Source organism: Artemia franciscana, chromosome 1 (assembly GCF_032884065.1).
Source record: "Artemia franciscana chromosome 1, ASM3288406v1, whole genome shotgun sequence".
NCBI classification, from domain to species: domain Eukaryota; kingdom Metazoa; phylum Arthropoda; class Branchiopoda; order Anostraca; family Artemiidae; genus Artemia; species Artemia franciscana.
In genome coordinates this window covers 59,790,375-59,816,100 of record NC_088863.1, presented here as the reverse complement: position 1 = coordinate 59,816,100, position 25,726 = coordinate 59,790,375, and the positions used below count along the sequence as shown (strand labels likewise).

General features: G+C 36.6%; 1 protein-coding gene across 1 annotated transcript in view; it reads left to right on the top strand.

Annotated features, from left to right (window-relative positions):
• The window catches only part of LOC136032097 (vang-like protein 2), a 148,093-nt gene that overhangs the window by 47,488 nt on the left and 74,879 nt on the right, over window positions 1-25,726 (top strand). The window contains exon 6 of the mRNA XM_065712243.1: window positions 19,401-19,551. Within this exon, the coding sequence (XP_065568315.1) occupies window positions 19,401-19,551 (151 nt within the window). The remainder of the gene's footprint in view (window positions 1-19,400; window positions 19,552-25,726) is intronic.

Sequence of the window (25,726 nt, the reverse complement as noted above, 5' to 3'; positions counted from 1 at the left end):
ATTCAAAAAAATTTAGAAAAAATCAGGTATTTTTAACTTACGAACGGGTGATCGGATCTTAATGCAATTTGATATTTAAAAGGATCTCGTGTCTCAGAGCTCTCATTTTAAATCCCCACCGTATCTGGTGACATTGGGGGAGTTAGAGGGGGAAACGAGAAATCTAGGAAAACGCTTAGGGTGGAGATATCGGGATGAAACTTGGTAGAGGGGAGAGATCGGGATGAATAAGGGGATACTGGAAATCTTGGAAAACGCTGAGAGTGGATAGATCGGGATGAAACTTGGTGGGTTGAATAAGTACAAGTCCTCGATACGTGATTGACATAACCGGACTGGATCCGTTCTCTTTGAGGGAGTTAGGGGGGGGTCCAATGCTTTGGCGAATTTGGTTCTTCTGGACGTGCTAGGATGATAAAAATTGGTAGGCGGGTAGGGAGCTGCACAAACTGACTTGATAAATTTGTTTTCCCCGATTCGACCATCTGGGGGGGGGGCTGAAGGGAGAGGAAAAACTATAAAAAATGAGGATATTTTTAACGTACGAATGGGTGACCGGATCTTAATGAATTTTGATATTTAGAAGGACCTCGTGTCTCAGAGCACTTATTTTAAGTCCTGGCCGGTATTAAGCCTCTGATTTTCCTTTTAAATCAATCTATTAATTCTTAGAATTTTGATAAAGCTCATGCCATATGAGCTCTTGGCTCTTCCGACCTCGTCACAAGTGCCATATGAGCTCTTAGCTTTTGTTTTTGTTTCTGTTCTTCCGTTCAGAAAAGTAAAAACCACACTGTCCAAAATACATATTGTTTTCAATGGAAGGCTAATGATATTCAAGCCTCTTAGAGGTTTAATGGACGGAGGGAAGGGGACAGGTAGCAGCACCCTTATTTATGAGCCTTTGTTAAGACTAATTTTTCTGTTGTGCTGTTGTTGATTTTACGACAATACTGATCAGAATACAGATTTTTCTCAGTTTAATGCAAAGGACACTCAGGCCAATAGAAGTTTCAAGGGTCATTAACCGTACTCCTGTCTATGGCAATTTTTGTTGGTTATAACGTTGACTTGATCAACTATTACGATTTCTGTCACTTTATTTCTCATTGTTTCTTTGGTGGTGATTTTTGTTCGTTTTAAGTTTGAATTGTTATTTGAGTTTATTTCTGCACGTCTTGAAGGTGGTTTGACGTAGCTGTCTACTTTTCTTTGAATATTTTTTTTTTTTTAATAGGTTTTTCAAATTTTTTTTTCATAAATAGATCCATTTTATGGTCTCTTCTTGAACATCCAGTTGTACTCTAAGGTTTATCTTGGTTAAGATGACTTGGAAATTTTTGTAACCATTTTCATCGTCCAATTGATAAAAGGAAAGAAGCAATTCTAATTTTGAATTTGTGATCTTATTAGTAGCAGGTTTACGAACCAACCAAAATCAACTGTACCAGTATAATCAACATGTATCTGCTTTTTGAGGTCATTCACATTCATAATAGTTTCTTTACTCATCAGTTTGGCACCTAATGGTAAGTATGTAGATTAAGACATGCTCTAATCATTAAATATATGTCTACTATAACATTTCTCTTGTTTTGGCGCTATTGATCGATTACTTGCCTTCAGCTCTTTGCTTTGATTGTAATTGCATAAATCTTTACCGGAACGAACGACATCCCAATTAAATAAATAAATATCTTTCACAATTTTACAGCGTTAACTTAACGTAAATTAGCATTAACGTTAGCTCACGTAATAGAGTTAACTTAACGCATTTGCACACTCTGTACTGTAATACTGACGGACAAAAATACTACGCCGCAGGTCCTGCGTGTTAGTCTGATTATCATTTGATAGGCCTATGTTTGAAAGGAACTTTGGTAAAGAGCGTTTGTGTCTCCCATGTTTTAATTCCACTCATGTTTTGTCCTCAGACCTCATCATATAGTACTGATATTCGTGGAACTCGAGGTCGAGCTCTTAATACTCTTTTATAAACCAAAAAATTGACATTGGATGGACTAAACTTTCATCTGAGTCAAAACGACCAAAAGGCCCGAACGGCGTGCCTTCCAAGGCAACATGAAAAACTTCAACATGGTCAAGGGGTTTCAAATTATGAAAATAGCCTATTTAAAAAGGATTTCATAGATGAATTTCAATAAAAACGGTTACACCTCAGCCGTCCAAATGTTAAAACATGTTTATGTACTTTTCATTATTCCGAGAAAATCGTCCTCAAACTTTCTCAAGTTTTGCGGCACTTTCCCCACACATTGCGCCCCACTAGGCACAGGACTGAAGTGAAAAGTGTTTAAAATTGGATTTAAACAGTATTGTTTTCAATTATGCAATTAAAATACATGCCCAAGTTCGCTGACACTGCTAAATATCGATATTTCACCTTTGGCAGACAGGGGAAAATGATGATGTAGTTTAGGCAGAAAAATCTTTGCATGGATTTTATGAGGACGTTCTTGCTTATACCGATCGATTTGCCTCTTTGTGTTGAATTCACTGGAATATCTAACTCGGAAAATGACTTTAATGTATATAACGTGTTTTACTTTTGGATGGCCCACCTTTTTGACCCTTAATTAATAGATCGCTTTCAAATCAGTATGATTCAAGGGCTCAAAATGATTTAAAAAAAATTTTTTTTTGGCCTAGACTCCTCCCCAACCTAAATCCGCTCGCTTAGATATATTTTACCTATTTCGACTCGCGACTATTGAGTTATTATTAACTGAATCTAGTTCATTAAAAAATTTACCGCTACGCCAAAAAATGAACATTTAAAAGACTCAAAGAACAGTCTGGCCTTGCCTACCATATTCTATGGCTATCTGAATATCCTAGGACGCTGTATTCATCAATCTGACTATAGAGATCACTTCGTAAGATTATGAGGAAATACTAACGAGTTTTTATGTCGTGACCCTTCCATGCTTTCATTTTTAGCCTGTACATTTTTTAGCTTTTTTCGAGTTTTTGGGGATTTTTTATTCTTCAGCTGTTAAGTATTAAAGGATAAAAATGTTTTACGACATTCTTTTAACACTTTTCTACTTTGCCGTTTTTATTCTTTGGTAAATCTTGTTATTAATGTTAGCTTTCCTTCTTAAACACTTTAATTACCAATGTATTAAATTAACTTACCAAATCTTCACTTTATTTTTTAATTTTGAACTCTTTATTATAAGGAAACGGCCTGTCTTATATTGGAAAACAGCAAAATCACCTTCTATAAATTATGTCAAATCTTAAATTATTTTCTTTGTCTTGCATTGATTGGTGATTCCAGCTTTTTTTGCAGTTAGATTTCCAGTATTTTGTTTTCTTTTTTTTGCGTTATTCTCTTATTATCACCCTTTGAGGAGAGGGTCACACCTCGAGCAGGGGTGACACTTGAGGAAAATAAAACTGAAATATTTATGTGGCTTGATGTCTTTTTAGCCTAGGTGGCATTTAACTGTGATGAGTTTTTGGTTGTAACATAATCTCTTAAATGTCCAAATAATATATTTTCTCATTCTCCCTTATATTAGTTCCTATGATTTTTTTTTAATTCTCTCATTCCCTCTTCGAACTAGAAGGAAATAAAGTCCAGTGGAAAAAAAATATATTGTCTAGGGGTATCCACTCACTTGTCTTTACTCTATTTCTTTTCTTTGATTTATTTTATCTTTGACGGGTCACAGGATTGAAATGTGCTTTTGGTTAAATACGGGTTGGCAGTCACCTTAAAACAATAAGTTATGCTCCATGAATAATAGGTGCCCTTGCTGAGTAATTTCTCTGTAACAAAATAACCAGAAATAATTTTGAAGTGCTATTACTAAAACTAATAAGACCGCAGAGTAATGGTTCCCTTGCTCAATTTCATGAGAATTTGCTGCCGACGTGGGAAGTTTTTCTTTTGAATTTCTCTGAGGCAATGTTTCAAGCCTTGTTACTAATTGCTTTTGTTGAATCTGCTTCAGGTAAAGTTAGATCTTATTTGCGAAATGTCACTATTTGAAATTTTTGACACCATTCAAATTTGAATGGCAGGATTGTGTAAAAGACAGTTGAAGCGTAATAGTTGTTGACAAGAATTTGTTGATGGTCATTTGGGCCCTAGGAGTTTATGTAGGATACACTTATTTTGGGTTCGGTTCTTGTATGTCATGGTTGTTAAGTAATGTATGAGCATATAATCTGACTCAACTCAACTTGAAAAGAATGGGCGTGAATTGTGTAATACCGTTGGTAAACTGCACTAAAAAAAAGTAAGTTCAAACCTGACTCAGCTCTTGGAAACAGGGTAATAAATACTTCTCATTCAAATTCAACGGCCCTTGTGTTTAATTAGTCTTTCTTAAAAAATTTTGACAAAAGCTCTGACCTTTGCGTAAGGGTTGGAGAAGGGACTGCCTCCTCGTATCAAACAGTTCGTGGTAACGAACTGTAGTAAGGAGCGACCCGGCTCAATAGTAAACGAAACTCTAAAAAACGCAATTTCGATGCTAAAGGATATATCAATAGAATCGGATTTTTATGCTGATTTTAAATATATAAGTTTCATCAAATTTAGTCATTGTCATCAAAAGTTACGAGCCTGAGAAAATTTGCCTTATTTTGGAAAATAGGGGGTAACACCCCCTAAAAGTCATAGGATCTTAATGAAAATCACACCATCGCATTCAGCGTATCAGAGAACACTATAGAAAAATTTCAAGGTCCAATCTACAAAAATGTGGAATTTCGTATTTTTTGCCAGAAGACAAATCACGGGTGCGTGTTTATTTGTTTTTTGTTTTTGTTTTTTTCCAGGGGTCATCGTATCGACCAATTGGTCCTAGAGTGTTTCAGGAGGGCTCATTCTAACGGAAATGAAAAGTTCTAGTTCCCTTTTTAAGTGACCAAAAAAATTGGAGGGCACCTAGGCCCCCTCCCACGCTCATTTTTTCCCAAATTCAACGGATCAAAATTTTGAGATAGCCATTTCTTTCCGCATAGTCGAAAACCAAGAACGAAAACCTATGTCTTTGGGGATGACTTACCCCTACAGTCCTTGGGGGAGGGGCTGCAAGTTACAAACTTTGACCACTGTTTACATACAGTAATGGTTACTGGGAAGTGTACCGACGTTATCAGGGGGATTTTTTTGGTTTGGGTGTGGGGTTCAGGGAGGGGGCTATATAGGAGGATCTTTCCTTGGAAGAATATTTCATGGGGGAAGAGAAATTCAATGAAAAGGGCGCAGGACTTTCTAGCATTACTTTAAAAAAAAACAAAAAAAAAAAAAAAACAATGAAAATGTAAACATGAAAAAGTTTTCTCAATTGAAAGTAAGGAGAAGCATTAAAACTTAAAACGAACAGAGATTATTACGCATATGAGGGGTTCTAAAAATACTTTAGCATAAAGAGCGAGGTATTTAGGAGGAGATAAATACTTCGCTCTTTATGCTAAAATTTTTTTAAGTAATTTCAACTATTTATTCTACGGCCTTTCTGATTCAGGGGTCATTCTTAAAGAATTGGGACAAAACAAGATTTAGTGTGAAGAGCGAGGTACTAACGAGGGGACCAATCCCCTCATATATATAATCAAAAATATAAGAATATAAAAGTTTGTTACATAAGTTAATTCTTAAGTTACGCATATTCTTTTACTAATAAAAACGTTCGTTAAAAATTAAAAGATCTAGTTGCCTTTTTAAGTAACCGAAAAATTGGAGGGCAACTAGGCCTCCTTCCCCACCCATTATTTCTCAAAATCGTCTGATCAAAACTAAGAGAAAGCCATTTAGCCAAAAAAAGAATTAATAAGCAAATTTCATTTTAATAATTTATGTACGGAGAGCCAAAATCAGACATGCATTAATTCAAAAACTTTCAGAAATTAAATAAAAAAACAAGTTTTTTGAAATGAAAGTAAGGAGCGATATTAAAACTTAAAACAAACAGAAATTACTCCGTATATGAAAGGGGCTTTTCCTCCTCGACACCCCGCTCCTTGCGCTAAAGTTTGATTCTTTCTCGCAACTCTACTTTTTAAAACAATAAAAAACTTTAGCGTAAGGAGCGGGGTGTCGAGGAGGAAAAGCCCCTTTCATATACGGAGTAATTTCTGTTCGTTTTAAGTTTTAATGTCGCTCCTTACTTTTATTTCAAAAAACTTGTTTTTTTTTATTTAATATGGAATAAAACTTGTTTTTGCTGTTTAATTTCTGACAGTTTCAAAACATGCCAGGACAGCTTAATCCCTCTCTCCTTTTAATATTTTCCCTGGAAAATTTATTTAAGAGACTTTCCTCCCCCCGGTAAATTCTCCCTGTGAAAAGTCTCCCTCTGTTCTGAGAATCTCCCCTCCGCCCCCCAAAAAACTCCGCGTATTTCCTAATAACAAATACTAAATGTTAACAATGGGCATATTCTTAACTTACTACCCATTCCTCAGTGACTATGGACTTCTCAGCTCTGCTGAATCAAACTGCAGTCCAAAAATTTTGATCGAATGTCTTTGGGGGTATGGGAGGGGGCTATTTGCCCTCCAACATTTATGGTCACTAAAAATGCACTAGAACTTTTGATTTCCATTCGAATGTGGTCTCTCAATCCTCTAGAACCATTGATTTAGTACTATCACCCCTGAAAAAAAAAATGCATCTGTGATCTTTCTCCTGGCAAAAAAAAATACAAGATTCCACATTTTTGTAGATAGGGGCTTGAAACCTCCACAGTAGGGTTCTCAAATAGGTTAAAATATGACGGTGTGACTTTCATTAAGATCGTTAGACTTAATGGGGCGTGTTCCCCCATATTTCAAAATCAGGCAAATTTTCGCAGACTTTCATGGTTAACATAAAATTTTTATTGAATTTTGCATATTTGGAATCAACATTAAACACCTATTTTTTAAAGGTGTCCTCTCATCATCGAAGTGCCGTTTTTTAGAGTTTCGATTGCTACTGGGCCCGAGTCGTTCCTTACATTAATTTAATTGTTGTAAGTTAATTACAACGAACTTTATGATAATATAAGTCACGTTATTTCTGGGAACCAGGCCTCGAGATCCTGTGCATTCCCTCTAAATAGCAATTATCCTTTCTGAAGAATTCGCATGCCCCTCTGCATACTTGTATTCAGGTGAAAAGGGGAGGGGTGATCCTTTGAGCATAATCTCTTGGTAAATTAAAATTACTGGGTTAAAAATGCACTTCTTCGTTTGCCCCCTTCCCCTAAGGGTCAAACTTATACCCAAGTAGTAAACGAATCGTATGCGTTAATTTTACGACACGATTGATTTTTTATTACTAATTTTTTTCATTGCAGCAAGTCGTGTTTTCCAAAAATTAAATAAAAAAACAAGTTTGTTTAAATGAAAGTAAGGAGCAACCCTAAAACTTAAAACGAACAGAAATTACTCCGTATATGAAAGGGGCTTTTCCTCCTCAACGCCCCGCTCTTTACGCTAAAGTTTGACTCTTTCTTTTAACTCTATTTTTAAAACAGTAAGAAACTTTAGCGTAAAGAGCGGGGCATTGAGGAGAAAAGCCCCTTTCATATACGGAGTAATTTCTGTTCGTTTTAAGCTTTAATGCTGCTCCTTACTTTCATTTAAAAAAACTTGTTTTTTTTATTTAATTTCTGGACGTTTTTGAATTAATGCATGTTTTGATCTTGGCTCTCTGCACATAAATAATGAAAACGAAATTTGCATATTAATTAATTGCAATTAATCGGAATATTTTGAGAAAAAAGGAGCGAGGGAGGAGGCCTACTTGCCCTCCAAGTTTTTGATTGCTTAAAAAAGCAACTAGAACTTTTCATTTTTTACAAACGTTTTCATTGGTAAAAAATATACGTAACTTACGAATTAACTTACGTAACGAACTTCTATATTCGTATGTTTTTATTGCGTATATGAGGGGGTTCGACCCTCGTCGATACCTAGCTCTTTACACTAAAGCTTAGATTCTGTCCCAATTCCTTAAGAATGACCTCTGAATCACAAAGGCCGTAGAATAAATAGTTGAAATTACTAAAAATACTTTAGCGTAAAGAGTGAGGTATAAAGAGGAGGTAAACCCCTCATATGCGTAATAATTTTTGTTCGTCTTAAGTTTTAATGCTGCTCCTTAATTTCAGTAGAAAAAAACTTTTCGTATTTATTTTTGCTTTGTTTTCTCCAATAATGCTAGAAAATCCTGCGCCCCCTTCATTGAAAGTCTCTTCCTTCATGAGAAGTTTCTCCATGGAAACCTCCTCCCACGTAACCCCCCTCAACTCTCCCCCCTAAACCAAAAAATCCCCCTGAAAACGTCTGTACACTTCCCAGTAACCATTACTATATGTAAACACAGGTCAAAGTTTGTAACTTGTAGCCCCTCCCACGGTGACTGCGGGGGAGTAAGTCGTCCCTAAAGACATAGTTATTAGGTTTTTTGACTATGGTGAATAAAATGGCTGTCTCAGAATTTTGATCTGGTGACTTTTGGGAAGAAATGAACGTGGGAGGGTGCCTAGGTGCCCTCCAATTTTTTTGGTCACTTAAAAAGGGCACTAGAACTTTTAATTTCCGTTAGAATGAGCCCTCTTGCGACATTCTAGGACAACTCAGTCGATACGATTACCCCTGAAAAAAAAAAAAAAAAAAAACAAATAAACACGCATCCGTGATCCGTCTTCTGGCAAAAAATGCGACATTCCATATGTTTGTAGATAGGAGCTTGAAACTTCTACAGTGAGGTTCTCTGATACGCTGAATCTTGTGGTGTGATTTTTGTTAATATTGTATGACTTTTAGGGGGTGTTTCCACCTATTTTCTAAAATGAGGCAAATTTTCTCAGGCTCGTAACTTTTGATTGTTATAACTGATCTTGATGAAACTTATATATTTAAAATCAGCATTAAAATGCGATTCACAGTTCGTTACCAGGAATTGTTTGATAGTAAATTAGGTAGGCTCAGATTGACAGGACAATAAAATAGAATTCCTTATGAGAGGTTTGAGTCAGATGAAATATCAGTAAACGATTATCTCTTCTTGAAGATCGTTTTGTAGATGGATGTTACTATTGGTATTGTTTATGGTACTGCCAGGGATTACTTGAAATTTTCCAGTTATCTATTCTTTAGACTGGTATCATGGCTATTTTGAAATCCCTCATAATTGTGCAGTTTGTATTTAATTTAGTTTTCGTTCAAAGGAAGTAGCCTAACGGGACTAATTCTTCCTAAATTCCAGAGATGGTTTACTGTAGATGGGAGGTGTGCAAAAAACTAAGCCCCTGTGCTGTGCCTCTATTGTATATGAAACGGCCTTTTCGGCGGATGCATTCCCGCTACCTTCACATCTTAGGTTAGTTACATAAAACTTGCCTAGCATGTGGGATTTAGTAGAATCGAGTTCCAATAATTTTTTATTAATGTTACCCCCTCCGTCTTTCGATACGTTTTATGGCTCATGCTTACGATATAAAGTTACGAACAAAATAGATTATCTCAACAATAGCAGTAAATTTATTGGTTGGTTTGTCTTCAATTCTTACTAGGAGACTCAACAAATGCAAGACATTGCCCTGACAATGCCTTTTCTCAATGGAATACTTTCTTCAAAAATACAATTTTATATCTATGTTTGTCTTTTAATAACCAGTCTTATTTTAGCTTTCGTTGCTTTGTGTGGAGCGTGGGCACAATTTCAAAGGTATAAAACTATTGGAAGCAATTCAACTGTCACGATAACATAATTTAATCACATGCTTTGTATTGTGTCTTTATCATAAACTAATCCTGAATTTATAGAGAAAAACATTCCTAGAATGAAGATAATTAAAGAACAAGGAAAAGTCACAAGAAATTGAAAAAACAAATTTGACTCATTAATAAAAGTAACTAGATAGGTCAGTTTTCACCTAATCTACAAGCCTCTGACGATTCAGAAGCAAAATAATTTTTTGACATATCCAAAAACTGTTTAATACCTTGGACGGAAAACAAAAGCTTTGTGCCACATTGATTTCCTTTCCCGTTTACATTGGCTTACTTAACGTCAATGAAAATATAAAACCTATTCCGATTGGTGGATTATTTTAAGATTACCGATCATAGACCACTTTACATTCCTACGTTACGTAACCTATGCTGCGGAATGGCAATTTGTATTCAGCATATAGCTGGGCATTGATGGTAGCAGGGTTGCGACCCCTAGTGATTTAGCACTAATTCTAGTGATTTTTTTATATATTGCCTCAGCAAAAAACACTAAATCAGCGTGTAAATCTCTAGGCTATTGACGAAAATCACTAAATGGACCGACGAATCACTAAAATGTAGTCTCTCACCGGGTGGCAACCTTGGACGGGAGTCGACTGCCGTTACGGCTGTATGATTTTACGTTGTTCACTAAAAAAATATGGGTGAATATTTAATTTGTTCGGAAAAGAATATGAAATAATTTTTGAGTTGGATTTTTTTTTTTACATTTTTCATCGAAGGCTATTGAAGAATTTTGCATTCGAACAGAAACAGCAGCCATAGCTTTTTCGACTTAGTTTTGTGAGTTCGAGTCCTGTCTATCTATGATGCTTTTTGATCGTTTTTGATTGACAGAATTTACTGTCGTCTCTCAGAGCTAAGTTTAATCCAACAGAACAAGATCAGAGTTTACAATATAGATTGGCTAAACTGAGCGCATAAAACAGAGATATCACTCATTCTTTTAGAAGACCAATTTCAATTTAAAGCGTATCTGTGAGCTTACGGTCTCTGTAAGGCAGGTTTTGTAGAATTGCAGTTACAGAATGGTAGGTCCATTTTTTGGATAATCAATGTGCTAAGATCTCATTTCTTTGACCTGGAATATTTCCGCTAAGACTTTTGTTTCTCGCTTAATCGAAGTGCCAAGACCGTAAAATTCTCTGATCTTAGTCGAACGGTGATTAAATTCAAACTTGTTGAATAAAGGAATTAATGATATTCCGGTTAAAGTCCAGAGACCGCTGATTGGAGCAGATTGAGTTTTGATTTCCAGAAAGAAATTCCGCACGGGAAGTAAGATCCGAGTCAATATATTCACTTATAAATCTAAAGATTAACAAAAGGTGGAAGATTTTAGCAGATTAAAAAGCAAAAAAAAAAAAAAAAACGAACCTAATATGTAGAACCTAGTGACAAGGACTTCTAATTCATTTTTAAGAAACTCGTCAGTTCCAACGGTATTACTTTAGGTTACAAGCCACATTTATATTCTCCGTTGGCCAATCCTAGTATACGGTTTATATTTTTGATAATTCTGACCTAAAGTCTGGTTCCACAAGGGGTTCTTTCCACTTTTCTATGGCTAGTTTTGTGGTCTAAGATTCATCTATGCAAATAGGGGTTAGCCGTGTTAATAGTCAGAATTTTGTGAGTTGTTATAGACAACACCATTCATAAATCAAGGATTGAAGACATTTAACAAGAAAACATAAGAAGTGTTTCAAAAGAGGAAAATGAGAATTGACCCCATTTAAATCTTCTACATGTTAGTATGAAGTCAAATCGGCGGTAGTATTTAGTCAGGTTATATTCTAAAAAAATGTCTGGTTTAAGTATTTTTCAAGGTTCAAATCCGTGTTATCAGTCGCTGTATAGTTCAGATCAGTATTTTTGTGGAACTTCCAATTGAACAGACACAGCTAAGAACCGATCAGGTGATTTGAGGCTGAAGTTCTACTAGCTCATGGCTTTAATTGCATTAGCAGAGTTTTAAAAATAATATTTAACGATATTTCATTTATTTAACTAGTAGAAGCTAGTGTTTAATCACTGCGTAATGATGTATACTTAAAGCTGCATATTTGGAAATTCAAAAATATTGTTACAAACGTGTATTCGGGTGTCGTTAAATTTTTCGGAACGTGTATATTATTTAATTAAAAAGGGAACTTTTCCGCGGCAATTCACTATTTTTACAGTTAAACGAATGGGAAAATTTAACTGGGCTCTTTTTGGAGCCCCATTTTTTTTTTACCTGGCTATTTTGAAATGTTATTAGGCTAACAAATAGTCAAAGGCTGTGTTGTTTCGGAAAAATCTACCAACACCTGTAATTCAACTCAATGATAATTTCCAGTCCAATGCTGCATGTCTTCTCCTAATCGCTTTTAAATAACCATTGGGTGGCCATGCAATGAGGGTCAGGCCCTATGGTTCCTAATTCGTGTACTCGGAAATTAAAGGAGTTGGCTTTAGGACAAGAAGCCTTAAAACATTTTCGCAATTGACTATAATTGGCAAAGAGAAATAACTGACTTAAAGAGGGGGTTATCATTCAAAGTGTCGCTTTTAATAGTACACTACTAGTTGCAGCTTAAGACTTCGAATATTAATTTACGATAATGTTGAAGATTGCTTTGTTAGGTTTCGTTAAAGATAAAAGAATTATTCGCGCAAAATAAAGAATTATAGATAAAAATTGGCTTTTTGAAAACCGTATGACATCCCCAATTTTAACTAGCATTTCCTCAGTACAAATCGTACTAAGCTTAATTGCAAGACCAACAATTGTGAAAATGCCCAGGAAGAAAATGAGTCGCTGTTTGCTGTTTTTGTGCATAGAGCTAAAATTGCTTACATGTTATAAGGTTTTGAGTTGGGGTGGGGTTCAGAAGTACCTGAAATAAAGCCAATTTTTCGGCCTACAGTTATCGAATCGAAATAAGTTTTTGGGAGGAGGGGGATCCTTCCCCACTTGTGTACTTAGGTATAGTAGTTAAAGTGTCACCAAAGTTGGACTTTGTGGTCTTGACATAGTACTTTCAAAACTTGCTGTCATAGCTATGGCATCTTGAAGGGATAATTTGAACTAGTATATTAATCATGAAAGTAAAAAATAAAAATTGCAGTATTTGTTAAAAATTGATAAAACACACACACAATTTCTAAATGTTTCGTATAGGCCTACTAACTACACTAAAGTGAAAATGCAACAACGGGTAAAACGGTTAAATGTAACGTACTAACTACATTGTAATAGTATTAAAAACAAATGTAGGCTACCTTTTATTACATTTCCATTCATTTAATTCAAAATGTAAAGGTAGTGTGGTGTAAGAAATTACAATTATTTACTGTTTGTTCGCTACAGGGATAAAATTATATAGTTCTCTCACTATATTTCTCCAGTGTGAGGGAGAGTGGTGGTTCCCTGAAAATACACTTGGCCAGGAAAGTCCGGAGGATTTTTCTCTTGGGAGGTGGGGGCACTGAGATACTTTCTTACATACAGGAATAGTCGTGTCATATAGATATGACCAACTTGCTTAAATATACCTCCTCCACTTTGATACAAAGTGAATTAGGAGTACTTTTATTAGCTCGCTTTTCGCTATGAAATCTGTGATTGTGTTTAAGAAGGTGACGAGTTGGCTTGACGAAAACAAACAAAAAAGAAAGAAAATTCACTTTTTAACATGGGAGTTTAAGAGATCATTCTCTTTTTTTCTGCTTTATCTAACTACCAGGTCCCCGGAAAATTCTTCCCTGGGAAGACCCCTCCTCAGGAAGTTCGTCTGCGAAAATCCTCCTCCTGGAAAATTTCCTCTGGATAACTTTGGAAGTTCATTAGAAGGAGAATTGAAAGTTATAATCACCTGTTTAAGTCAGAGTTAATGTTATAGCGTCGCCTATAGTAAAGAGCCAAAAGGGTTCAATGTACTATTATTTTTTTTCAGAGGCTCTTTTTATGGAAAGGATGGCCGTATAAACTTCGGAGGTGGCTCATTTGACTGCAAGTTAAAAGTTGTAGTGATGTTTTTAAGAGTCAAAAGTGATTGAAGGGCAACAAGACATCACCCACCCCGTTTCAATCCGATCAAATCTGACCAAAATTTTGAGATAGCCATCTTTTTCAAAATAGTGTTTTTCAAAAAATCTTTTTCAAAAAAATTAAAAATTTTGTACTTTCTATGTGGCTTCTCAAACTTGTGTCGGCTATGGGGGAGTATTTCAGGAGCGAATGCTGGATCCGACCAGGTCCAAAGATCTGCGGGAACCATATTTAGCTTAAATTGAAACGTTAAGGTAGGATTGCTTCCCCTGTAAAGTTTCAGGAAACCTTTTCCCTGATAAAATAGCTATTTACTGGCCTAAAAATGCGCGTTTCCCGATTACGACCTCCTCCCCCTAGGAAAACAGGTTGAATATCTGACCCACACAACCTCTCCAAATACGCTTGGTAGACCTTATTTGAAAACAAAAACAAATGAAAAACGAGTCAATATCCCTCGTCCTTTATGTTAGAGCTTCGACTCATAATAAATGTGCCAGCACCATCTCAAATTTTCCTGCCTTCTTTAGCATTCACCTACTTCTGCTAGAGGATTTCCAAATTTTGAAAGGTACCTGAAAGGTTCTCGTTCAAAGACAACCTGTCAATGTACCCTTGCTGGTCATAAAAATGCAATCCTGAGGTAAAATTTTACCTACGGCTCAGGTACCAAAGCCTCCCAGCATTTTTTATTTATGTATTAAATTACTTCTCAGCAGGCAGGTTTCTTTGTTATACTGCGAGTCACTTTCAAACGGTTTTTAATTGAAGAAACGGAGCACTTTTCTCTTTTGTGATTTCGTCGTTGACAATTTATTTTAATTTTGGGATTGGGCTAGAGATCCGATGCCTAAAAATGCTTCGTTTGAGGGAGGCGGTATGTCTTTCCTTGTTTTCAATGATAGATGTGAAATGGATATTTCGATTAACGCGTTTTCTATTATTTCGGTTAATCTATTGCGGATACAAGCTTATGGGGATTTCGAAAAAGAACATGAAAACCCTAAAAAATGGCATTGAATCGAAATAAATAGTGAACCATTGGAATCAGCAGGATCGAAAGCCTTGAATAGGATAACTACAGTCCTCCACCTTGAACACCAAGGAAATCACTTTTTTTGCATGGGTTGCATTGATGTCTTTTTTTATTCTTTTTGTTCTACCAGGTCTAGCGAGTGGTTAGAGCATCACAGAAATATGTTTCATAGCTCATTCGGAATAAAATGAAATTTGCCAGTGCCCTTTTTAAGTGACCAAATAGATTGGATTGCAGCGAGTCCCCTCCTCAAAAGCCCCCCTTGAAGTCGTCTAATCGAAATTTTGTAATAGCAATTTTCTTCAACATAGTTCAAAGATCCAATAAATATGTTTTTGGTTTGATGATATGACCCTTCATGCTCCCCAGAAAGGACTGTACGGCGTATAGGAACTAGGTGTATGAATATCGCTTGTATCGGTATCTGACGTATTGATATCGCGGGTATTCCTATCAGACATATCAGTATCCAATTTTTTGTTCAGTCATGGTTTTATGCCTTCTATCATAGTTGCAGCAGTAGCTGCAACCTCGTAAAGAGCAAACCACAGCCCATAGTAGCCAAAAGTTGAATAGCGCGTTTTGAAAAAAAATGCCTAATCAGGAAAAAATGGCCATATGACACTGATTAGGGATATTAACTATTATTTCGGTTAATTTTAAAAGTATTTCGAAAAAGAGCCTGAAACCTCTCAAAAATGGCATCAAATCAAAAGAAAGATTGCACCATTGGAATCAGTATGGTTAAAAAATTTGAATTAACTTGAGTTCCCCACCTTGAACAACAAGGAAAATCACTTTTTGCATGGTTAGCAATGATGTGTCCTTTTTATGGCACTTGGTATTTACCAAGTGACATATAACGATCGCAAATTCTGTCGGTCTGTCTGTCTTTGGGCACTTCCAGATAAGCCAGGACGATGAAATTTGGCAGGCATATCAGGGACCAAACCAGATTAAATCAGAAATAGCTGTTGCCCTGATTCGACCATCTGGGGGTGAGGGGGTTGGGGGACAGTTAATTCCGAAAAATTAGAAAAAATTAGGTATTCTTAACTTACGAAGGAGCAATTGGATCCAATGGAATTTTATATTTAGAAGGATATCGTGTCTCAGAGGTCTCATTTTAAATCCCGACTGGATCCGGTGACACTGGGGGGAGTTGGAGGGGGAACCTGAAATCTTGGAAAACGTTTAGAGTGGAGGGATTGAGATGCGGAGGCAAAAATCAGCACAAGTCGTAGATACGTGATTGACAGCATTGGAACGGATCTGATCTCTTTGGGGGAGTTGTGGGGTGGGGTTAATTCGAAAAAATCAGAAAAAATGAGGTATTTTTAACTTTAGAGCGAGTGATCGGATCTTAATCAAATTTAATATTTAGAAGAAACTGGTAACTCAGACCTCTTATTACGACCGGATCCAGAGTCATTGGGAGGAGTTGGGGGCGGACCGGAAATCTTGGAAAACGCTTAGAGTGTAGAGATCGTGATGAAACTTGGTGGGGAAAATAATCACATGTCCTAGATATGTTATTGGCATAGCCGAACCAGATACGCTCTCTTTGGGAGATTTAGGGGGGGGGGGGGGTATCTAATTCGGTAATTCGGAAATATTAGAAAAAATGAGGTATTTTTAACTTACAAATGGCTTATTGGATCTTAATGAAATTTGATATTTAGAAGGACATGGTGTCTCAGAGATCTGATTTTAAATCCTAACCAGATCCGGTGACATTGGGGGGAGTTGGAGGAGGAAACTGGAAACCCTGGAAAACGCTTAGAGTGGAGGGATCGGGATGAAACTTGGTGGGGAAAATAAGCACAAGTCCTAGATACATGATTGATATAACTGGAACGGATCCGCTCTCTTTGGGGTAGTTGGGGGGGGGGTTAATTCTGAAAAATTAGAAAAAATGAGGCATTTTTAACTTACGAACGGGTGATCGGATCTCAATGAAATTTGATATGTAGAAGGATATTGTGTCTCAAAGCTCTCATTTTAAATCCCGACCGGATCTGGTGACATTGGGGGGAGTTTGGGTGGGGGAACCTAAAATCATGGAAAACGCTTAGATTGGAGGGACCGGGATGAAACTTGGTGGGAAAGATAATCAGAAGTCTTAGATACGTGATTTACATAATTGGAACAAATCCTCTCTATTATGAGGGGGGGGGGGGTAATTATGAAAAATTAGAAAAAATAACGTATTTTTAACTTACGAAGGAGTGATCGGATCTTCATGAAACTTCATATTTAGAAGGACCTCGTCACTCAGATCTCTTATTAAAAATCTCAACTGGTTCCAGCGTCATTGGGGGTTGGGGGGCAGTTGGGGGGGGGGGGGGTCTGGAAATCTTAGAAAATACTTAAAGAGGAGAGATCAGGATGAAACTGGATGGGAAGAATAAAAACCTGTCTAAGATAGGTGACTCATATAACCGGACCGGATCTGCTCTCTTTGGTGGAGTTGTGGGGAGGGGGGAATTTGGAAAAATGAGGTATTTGTACCTTACGAAAGGGTGACCAGACCTTAATGAAATTTGATATTTAGAAGGATCTTGTGCTTTAAAGCTTTAATTTTATATTCTGACCAGATCCTGTGACATTGGGGGGAGTTGGAGGGGGAAACCGGAATTCTCAGAAAACATGGAAATTGGGGTATTATTATCTTACGAATAGGTGATCGGATCTTAATGGAATTTGATATTTAGAAGGAATTCAGGTCTCAGAGCTCTTATTTCAAATCCCGACCAGATCTCTTGACATTGGGGGGAGTTGGAGGGGGAAATCTTGGAAAACACTTGGAGTGGAGGGATCGGGATGAAGCTTGGTGGATAAAATGAGCAAATGTCCTTGATACGTGATTGACATAACTGTACTGGATTCGCTCTTTTTGGTGGAGTTAGGTGGTAGGGTTTAGTGCTTGGGCGAGTTTGGTGCTTCTGGACGTGCTAGGAAGATGAAAATTGGTAGGCGTGTCAGGGAGCTGCACAAATTGACTTGATAAAGTCGTTTTTCTAGACTCGACCATCTGTGGGGCTAAAGGGAGAGGAAAAATTAGAAAAAATGAGGTATTTATAACGTACGAGTGGATGATCGGATCTTAATGAATTTTGATATTTAGAAGGATATCGTGACTCAGCGCTCTTATTTTAAATCCTGACCGGCATTAAGCCTCTGATTTTCCTTTTAAATGTGTATTAAAAGTGAATTTTTAAAGGTGTATTTAAATGTGTCTTTTAAATTATGTATTTTTAACTTACGAACGGGTGATCAGATCTTTATTTAGATGTACCTCATGTCTCAGAGGTCTTATTTTAAATCTTGAACGGATCCAGTGACATTGGGGGGAGTTGAAGGAGGAAACCAGAAATATAGGAAAACGTTTAATGTAGAGATCGGGATGAAACTTGGTGGGAAGAATAAGCAAATGTTCTAGATACGTTATTAACGTAACCGGACCGGATCCGCTCTCTTAGGGGAACTGGGGGATTTACTAGTTTGGGCATTTCCAGATAAGCTAGGACGATGAAAGTTGGAAGGCATATCAGTGACCAGACTATATTGAATTAGAAATAGTCCCTTTCTTGATTCGACCATCTGGGGGGCAGCGAGCGTACAAGATAGTCGAGAAGAATTTTATTTATTGATAAAACAAATTATTGTTCTTCCTAAGTGTGGTTTTTGGTTTAGGAGTATGATTCTCGGCTAGGGTACGAGAGGTCTCAGGTTCGAATTTCGGACCACACTGTTTTTTACACAAAGAAGATCTGAAACTAGATACGTGATCAATATAGCGATCACTGAAAGTTCGCAGGCGTATCAGGGACCCGACCAGATTGGAAGGACGGTTCATTCGGAAAAATTAAAAAAATGAGTTATTTTTAAATTACGAACGGGTGATCGAATCAATGAGATTTAATGTTTAAAAGGATCTCGTGTCTCAGTTCTCTTATTCTATATCCTGACTGGATCCGTTGACATTGGGGGGAGTTGGAGGGGGAAATTGGAAATCTATAAAGATTAATTTAAAAAAAAATCTGGGAAATAAAGAGTGAAGTTAAAACTTAAAAACGAGCAAAAATTATATAAAAACGAGCAAAATAATATATAAAAAAGTTGTGAGGTTTCTTATTCGCTCTTCTGAAAATTTACAATTGTAGAGATAGGACCTTTTGATACCTGACTGATGATATATCGACAAAACTTGTGCAAATAAACCAATTACTGATATTTCCCTATGTTTGTATGGATATGGAACTGGTCAGAGGGTTGCCTGTTATCTCCTACTAAAGAGTCTTGATATGTCTATGATAAAGCATATATTTAGAGTACGATCGTATCGTTTAAACGAATCCCATTTTGTGTGATTTCTATAATGAAAGCAGACACCGCAATTTTTTGAGTGAGAGAAATAATTAAGAACTTAGGACCCTTGATTTTAAAATGTGTTTAAAAAAGGTAAAAATGTTATTTTTCATGCTTCCTAGCTATTCGTGGAGAAGAATATGCCTTCTTTTATTTTAAATGACTTTGGCTAACTTTCTCTGTTTCCAGGGGATCGTGTATTTTGCCATGTCACTGGTTGATGCATTGCTATTCATTCATTATTTTGCTGTCATCTTGCTTGAGCTCAGACATTTACAACCTCAGTATTATGTACACATCGTCAGAAGTCCAGATGGCGTCTCTAAAGGATATCCTATTGGTAAGAATGCTAGAAAAAGCTAGAGGACTTCGATTGTTTATCAACGAGATAACTAAATGAGTCTTGGTGTCAAATCTGAGGGTATGTCCTACATACCATAGGGGAAGTCTCAGGGATGGGAGATTTATTTGGGTTCTGGAAGGTTTTTTAAATTAGATAGACATCTGAGCACTACTGCTTTGAATAATTTGAATATAAAAATTGGCTTAACTCTTATAAACAAATACTTGATCTACCAATCCACTAAATTTCTATCAAGCGAAAGTCCGAGATTCTTCTTAATTACAGCCTCTCCTTAGAAGGCCAGAATGTAGCTAAAACTGTCTTTGGAAATACAAGCAACCAGTGGCGCACTCAGAAAATAACTATTCGGTGGAGGTAGGGGGGCTGACCGGGAGTCCCTGGGCCAGCCAACGAAAAACTTTTAAAATTCTTTAGAAAAAATGGCATTTTAAAGCACTACTTTAAGTTTATTTTAGCTCTTTGAATGCTAGTTTTGAGTAGGGACTAAGGAATAAAGTAGAAAACCGAATATATTAACTAGGATATAAAAAACAGAATGTATTTTTTTCTTGAGAGGGGGTGGGGGGTTACAGCCCCTTCAGCACCCCCATGGGGGTGTGCCTGCAAGAAACTAGAGACCAGATGCAGGTTTATGGTAGATGAGTTCAGAATAAGTAATGAAATACGTCGGCTGTGGTAATCCCAAAGATATTATATTACGTGTTTAAAGTAGGATTTGTGATCCACCGCCTAAAATTTAGCACGTATTGTCAACTGTTCAAATTATTATAAACGCAGATAACATTTTTTATTTCGAGAGAATACAATAGGATAACACTTGTTCTAATTACATTGATACGTTCTTTCTGACGCTCTCATAGCCTAGTACCTTAGCCTTGAAAAGTATTTTACGATAGGAAACTTATAATAAAGCTACGACACTGGCCCTAGGAAAATATTTCTTCTTCTAGTGCTACTACTACTAACAGCTCGCTGTGTGCAGCACCCGAGGCCAATATAGCTACGCAAGCTCCTTTTCCATCCCAAAAAATTCAAATCTTCCCTCTTTAAACCCTTCCTAAAAATTCCAATCTCCCTTATATCTTTCCTGACGACCTCCTCCCACCCCATTCGGGGAAGACCTGCTTCTCAATTGGCCAATCTTGGTTGGCCAAAAAGGACGTTTTTTGGCAATCTGTTATCATTTATCCACAGAACTTGTCCTAGCCATCTTAATCTTTCTCTTATTATAGCCCTTGAAAATGGGGTAGAACCACATTTTCTTACAACTTAAAATACGGTCAGTTAGATGGGTACCCAAAAAAATCCGTAGATAATCTCTCTAGAAAATATCCAACAAATCCTCCTCCGTCTTTTGGAACACCCATGTTTGAAAATCATACTTCAGCACTGTTATAATTGTAGCTTCCCATATTTTAAATTTGGCAGACTTCCTATACTTCCAAACTTTTTTTCAACTGTGGAAAAATACCCTGGACCACGCATATCTGTTTTTTACATCTTCACTGCATTCACGATCTTTGTTAATAATATACCTGGGCAAGTGAAACCATCCACTTGATCTATCTTCAAGTTATAAAACATCACTACTACCCCTTTACTCCCCCCCCCAGTCTAATGGATTTAGTCTTTTTAGAATTAGTTTCAAAGCTATTTTTGCATCCTGGACTCTCAAGACCCCCAGAAATCAATCATTTTGCTAACATTTTAATATAGGACACTTAAACCATCTGTAAAATCTAGGTCTAAGAGAGTTATACTTTCCCATTTGAATCCATGCTCCCCCATAGTTTTTGCCATGTTAAATTTTGATGGGCAAAGTCTATCCAAATGATTCATATAAAAGAAGATAGAATGCAACCCTGTTTAGTTCCTGATCCAATGCAGCACTAACCGCAGTACTGATATTCTCGCACACAGGACTAATCCCTTCAATGCATGTGTCAGGTATACGAGGATGCAATCTTCACTGAAGCCTTAAAGCTGTTCTATCGGCTGAATCAACTGCTTGATCATAATCTATATGTCAAATTAAAAAAAATTCTTTCAACTGAAAGTAAGGAGCAATATTCGAACTTAAAACGAACATAATTTATTACGTTTATGAAGGATGTAACTCAATCTCTTCAACATCTCGCCCTGTGTACTAAAACTTTTTCTTTCAATTTTCAAAAATCCTTGTTATACTAATTAAACGGCTCTGGTGTTCCAGGAGTCATTCTTAAATAATTGGAACAAAAAGTCAAACTTTAGCATAAGGAAGGAGGTGTTGAAAAGGGGGTAACTCTCTTAATTTGTGTAATAATTTTTGTTTTTAGTTTTATTGTTGCTCCTTACTTTCATTTGAAAAATTTGCTTTTTTAGTTTAATTTCTGGTCTTTTTAAAATAATGTCGAAAAATCCGGCTCTACCTCCACGGAAATTTACATCTCCACACATAAAATTGAATCGGCAAAGAGAAAGTAAAACAAAGAAAAGGAATTTTGAATATGTGTTCTGGCAAATTCCTCCAGTGTAAAATTTCCCCTGAAAAGTTTACCCCCCCCCCCCCGGAAGATACCCTCTCCATTTTTCTGTCGAAAATCTCCCCAGCAAAAAATTACTACCTGTATCTGAAAAATGTGTGCAAACTTCCCAATAACAAATGCTATATGTAAACAATTGGCAAATTTTATAACTTAATACATTTCCCCAGGGGCTTTGGGCGGTCATGTTATCTCCAAAGGCATTGCTGTTGAAACTTTCAACTATGCTGAACAAAAAATGGCTATCTCAAATTTTAATTGGACTATTTTTAGGGTAAAGGGGCATGGAAGAAGGGCTAGTTGCCCTCTAATATTTTTGGTCACTGAAAAAGGACACTAGAACTCTTAATTTCCCGTCGAATGAGCCCTCTCCCGATGTTCTAGGCTCCCGATGTTCCCGATGTTCATGGGTGATCGGTTTGATACGATCACCCATGGAAAAAAAAGTAAACACGCATCCCTGATAATTGTACTGCCATAAAATACAAAGTTCCACATTTTTCCTAGTAGGAGTTTGAGACCTCTACAGTAAGACTCTCTGATAAACTGGATCTGATGATGTGATTTTCATTAAGATTTCTTTACTTTTAGGGGGTGTTTTCCCCTTTTCTGAAAATCAGGCAAGTTTTCTCAGGCTCGTAAACCTTCGATGGGTAGCACTAAATTTTATGAATCTTAAATATTTGGCCTCCTCATAACGGAGGCCAAATTACTTTTAATTTAATCCAAAAATGCGGTAAGCTGTAATTTTGTCACAACAAATATATCAACAACTACAGCAAACACTAGCAAATAATACTATAAAGGATTTGAAAATGATTTAGTGGGAAAATCTGTTTCTTCTAGTTTTGTTTTGAATGTATTTATATTATCTGTTAGAAATGTTTCAGGTAAAAGGCCATTCCATGGCTTACAGACCCAGCTATAAAATGAATGTTGGCCTATTTTCCTTTTTGAAAGTGAACGGTATAATTTATGTGGGTGATAACGGGTCTTATTGTTGTCATTGAATGTGAAGAACTGGGATGTACTTATATTATCAATGCCTTTGATTATACGGAATGTGTTAATAATTTCTGCCTTATCCCTTCGGAATTGAAGACTTTTTAATCCTAAACCTGCGCAGTTTATTTTCGTACGGCAAATGTTTCAAATTTGGTACATGCTTAGTTGCTCTTCTCTGTGTTTTTTCAAACATTGCTGTATCTTTTTTATTCAACGAGTTACTTCAGAGACATGCCTGTCAAACCTAAGGCTAGAATCCAAATGAACACCAAGGTCACGGACATTTTCAACGGGTAAAATTGAATTGCCAGCAAGATGGTAATGGTAACTTTGAGCTACTTTGTGAAAGTAATGGACGACACTACACATATTTTCGTTGAATAACATGGAGTTGACAGTACATCAGTTGTGCACTGTGTCCAACTCCTCTTAAAGCAATGAAGCTTCATCTGAATTTGTCACCGTAAAGCGGTAATGCTTTACGTCATCTGCAAACATTTTAACCGTGGAATGGTGGACAACAAGAGGCAAGACGTTGATGAAAAGGCAGAAAAGCACCAGACCAAGGCACCTACCTTGTGGAACGCCACTCAAAACTATCTCAGCAGAGGACAAAGCATCGCCTACAATCACTTACTGTGTCCTGCCTGCTAGATTATAACCAATCCAATTCAACGCTCGGGCACCAAGGTGATACACCTCGCTTTTAGCGGAATGGAAATCTTATCAAATGCCTTAGAAAATTTATTTAAATGCAATCGAACATAAGACCTTCATCTGCCATTCTATGGAAGTCAGTAACTACTTTTCAAAGCTGTGTATTGCTTTAATATTTTTTTTTTATAGAAACCGTGTTGAGATGAATTCCAAAGAAGATTTGATTCAAAATAGTTTTGTATTCTCTTGACAATTAGTTTCTCTATCATTCTGCAAAAAATTTGTTGCGCTCGATATTGGCCTATATTTTTAAATTGTGTCTTTGTGCCACCTTTATACATGGGTTTGATTATTGCTTTTTTCCATGTCGAAGGGCAAGTACCAGACACCAGACACAAAATTATACAAATATTCAATGGTTGAGTGAGTACTATTGCAAGCTCGCGGATCATATGGTTTGAAAATCCAATAATGCCTGGTGATTTGGTTGTGTCAAGATGCTTAAAGACCTCAAAAACTTGTTGATCATTAAAATCAGAATCATCTAAACCTATTATTAAATTGGTTGAAAAAGTGGGATCAGTAGAAGTTTCACAGTGGGGTCGTGTAAAGAAGATGAAAAAACTTGATTAAAATGTTCGGCTTTTTCATTATCATTGTCTATATTTGTCTGTGTTTCCGGGTCAGTGAATGAAGTTGAGGATGGAGACTGTGAAGTTTGTTTTTTTCTTATATATTTCCAAAACCTTTTTCGGCAACTTTGAGCCCATGCAATGATAGAAGATTCAAGTGACTCACGATTTGACCGCAGAAGCCAAGTTGCTCTATTTCTTACTCTTTTATATCTTATCCGTGACTCGGTGCTTCTTATTTTGTTGTGCCCATGCCACATGTCATTTTTTTTCTCTGACAGTTTGTAGGATGTCTCAAGGAAGACTTTGCCTATTTTTTACGGAGCTGCCTATTAACAATAGTCGGAATAAACTTGTCTCGACCTACTACCAAAGCTTCATGAATCAGCTCAAATACCTCAGTAACAGTGTAATTATTTTCCCTCAACTGTTCCATGATATGTAATGATAAAGCGAAATTTTGGAAAGACTCATATTCACCTTTAGTGTAATTATGTTTAAGGATCCTAATACCTGAACATTTTAACAACATTTTAAGAACGGTGTAATCACTTCCTCCTAATGGAGGGGAGCCACTGGGCGGAGGGCTGCGATCTATGAACTTTGTCCATTGTTAACATATAGTATTGGCTATTGGGAAGTATACAGATATTCTTTGTTGGGGGGGGGGAGTGGTAGGTCTATATTGGATTTTCTTTACACGGAGGAATCTTCATGGCGGGTAAGAATTTTCCATGGAGGGGGAGTTGGATTTCCCGGCATCATTTTAAAAGATCAGAAATTTATTATAAAAAATTAAGTTTTTTCAACTGAAAGTTAGGAGCAACATTAAAACTTAAAATGAACAAAAGTTATTACTTATATGAGGGGAGCTCATTACTTATATGGGCGGGGGCTCCTCGATACCTCGCTCTTTACGCTAAAGTTTTTCTTTGAGTTTAAAAAAAAACCTTTTTATTTTAGTCAAAGGGCCGTTGTGTTTCAGGAGTCATTCTCAAATGATGGAACAAAAAGTCAATCTCAAGCGTAAAAAGTGAGGTATTGATGAGGGGGCAACTCCCCTCATATATTTAATAATTTCTGTTTGTTTTAAGTTTAACTTTTTCCTTTCTTTCAGTTGAAAAAAGTTTTTTGTTCAATAAATTGTTATTTTTTAGTATTCTACAAATGTTGGAAAATGTCAAAAGCCAGTTTAATGAGCTAATTTTGTACACGTCTTGCGTATTTTTTCCTTTTATTCTCAGTTGGCCACCTTCTTAATTGATAGGAGACAGGGAAATGACGTGTCCTTTTTACAGCTGAAACAGGAGAAGTTCTATTAAGACAAAGTAA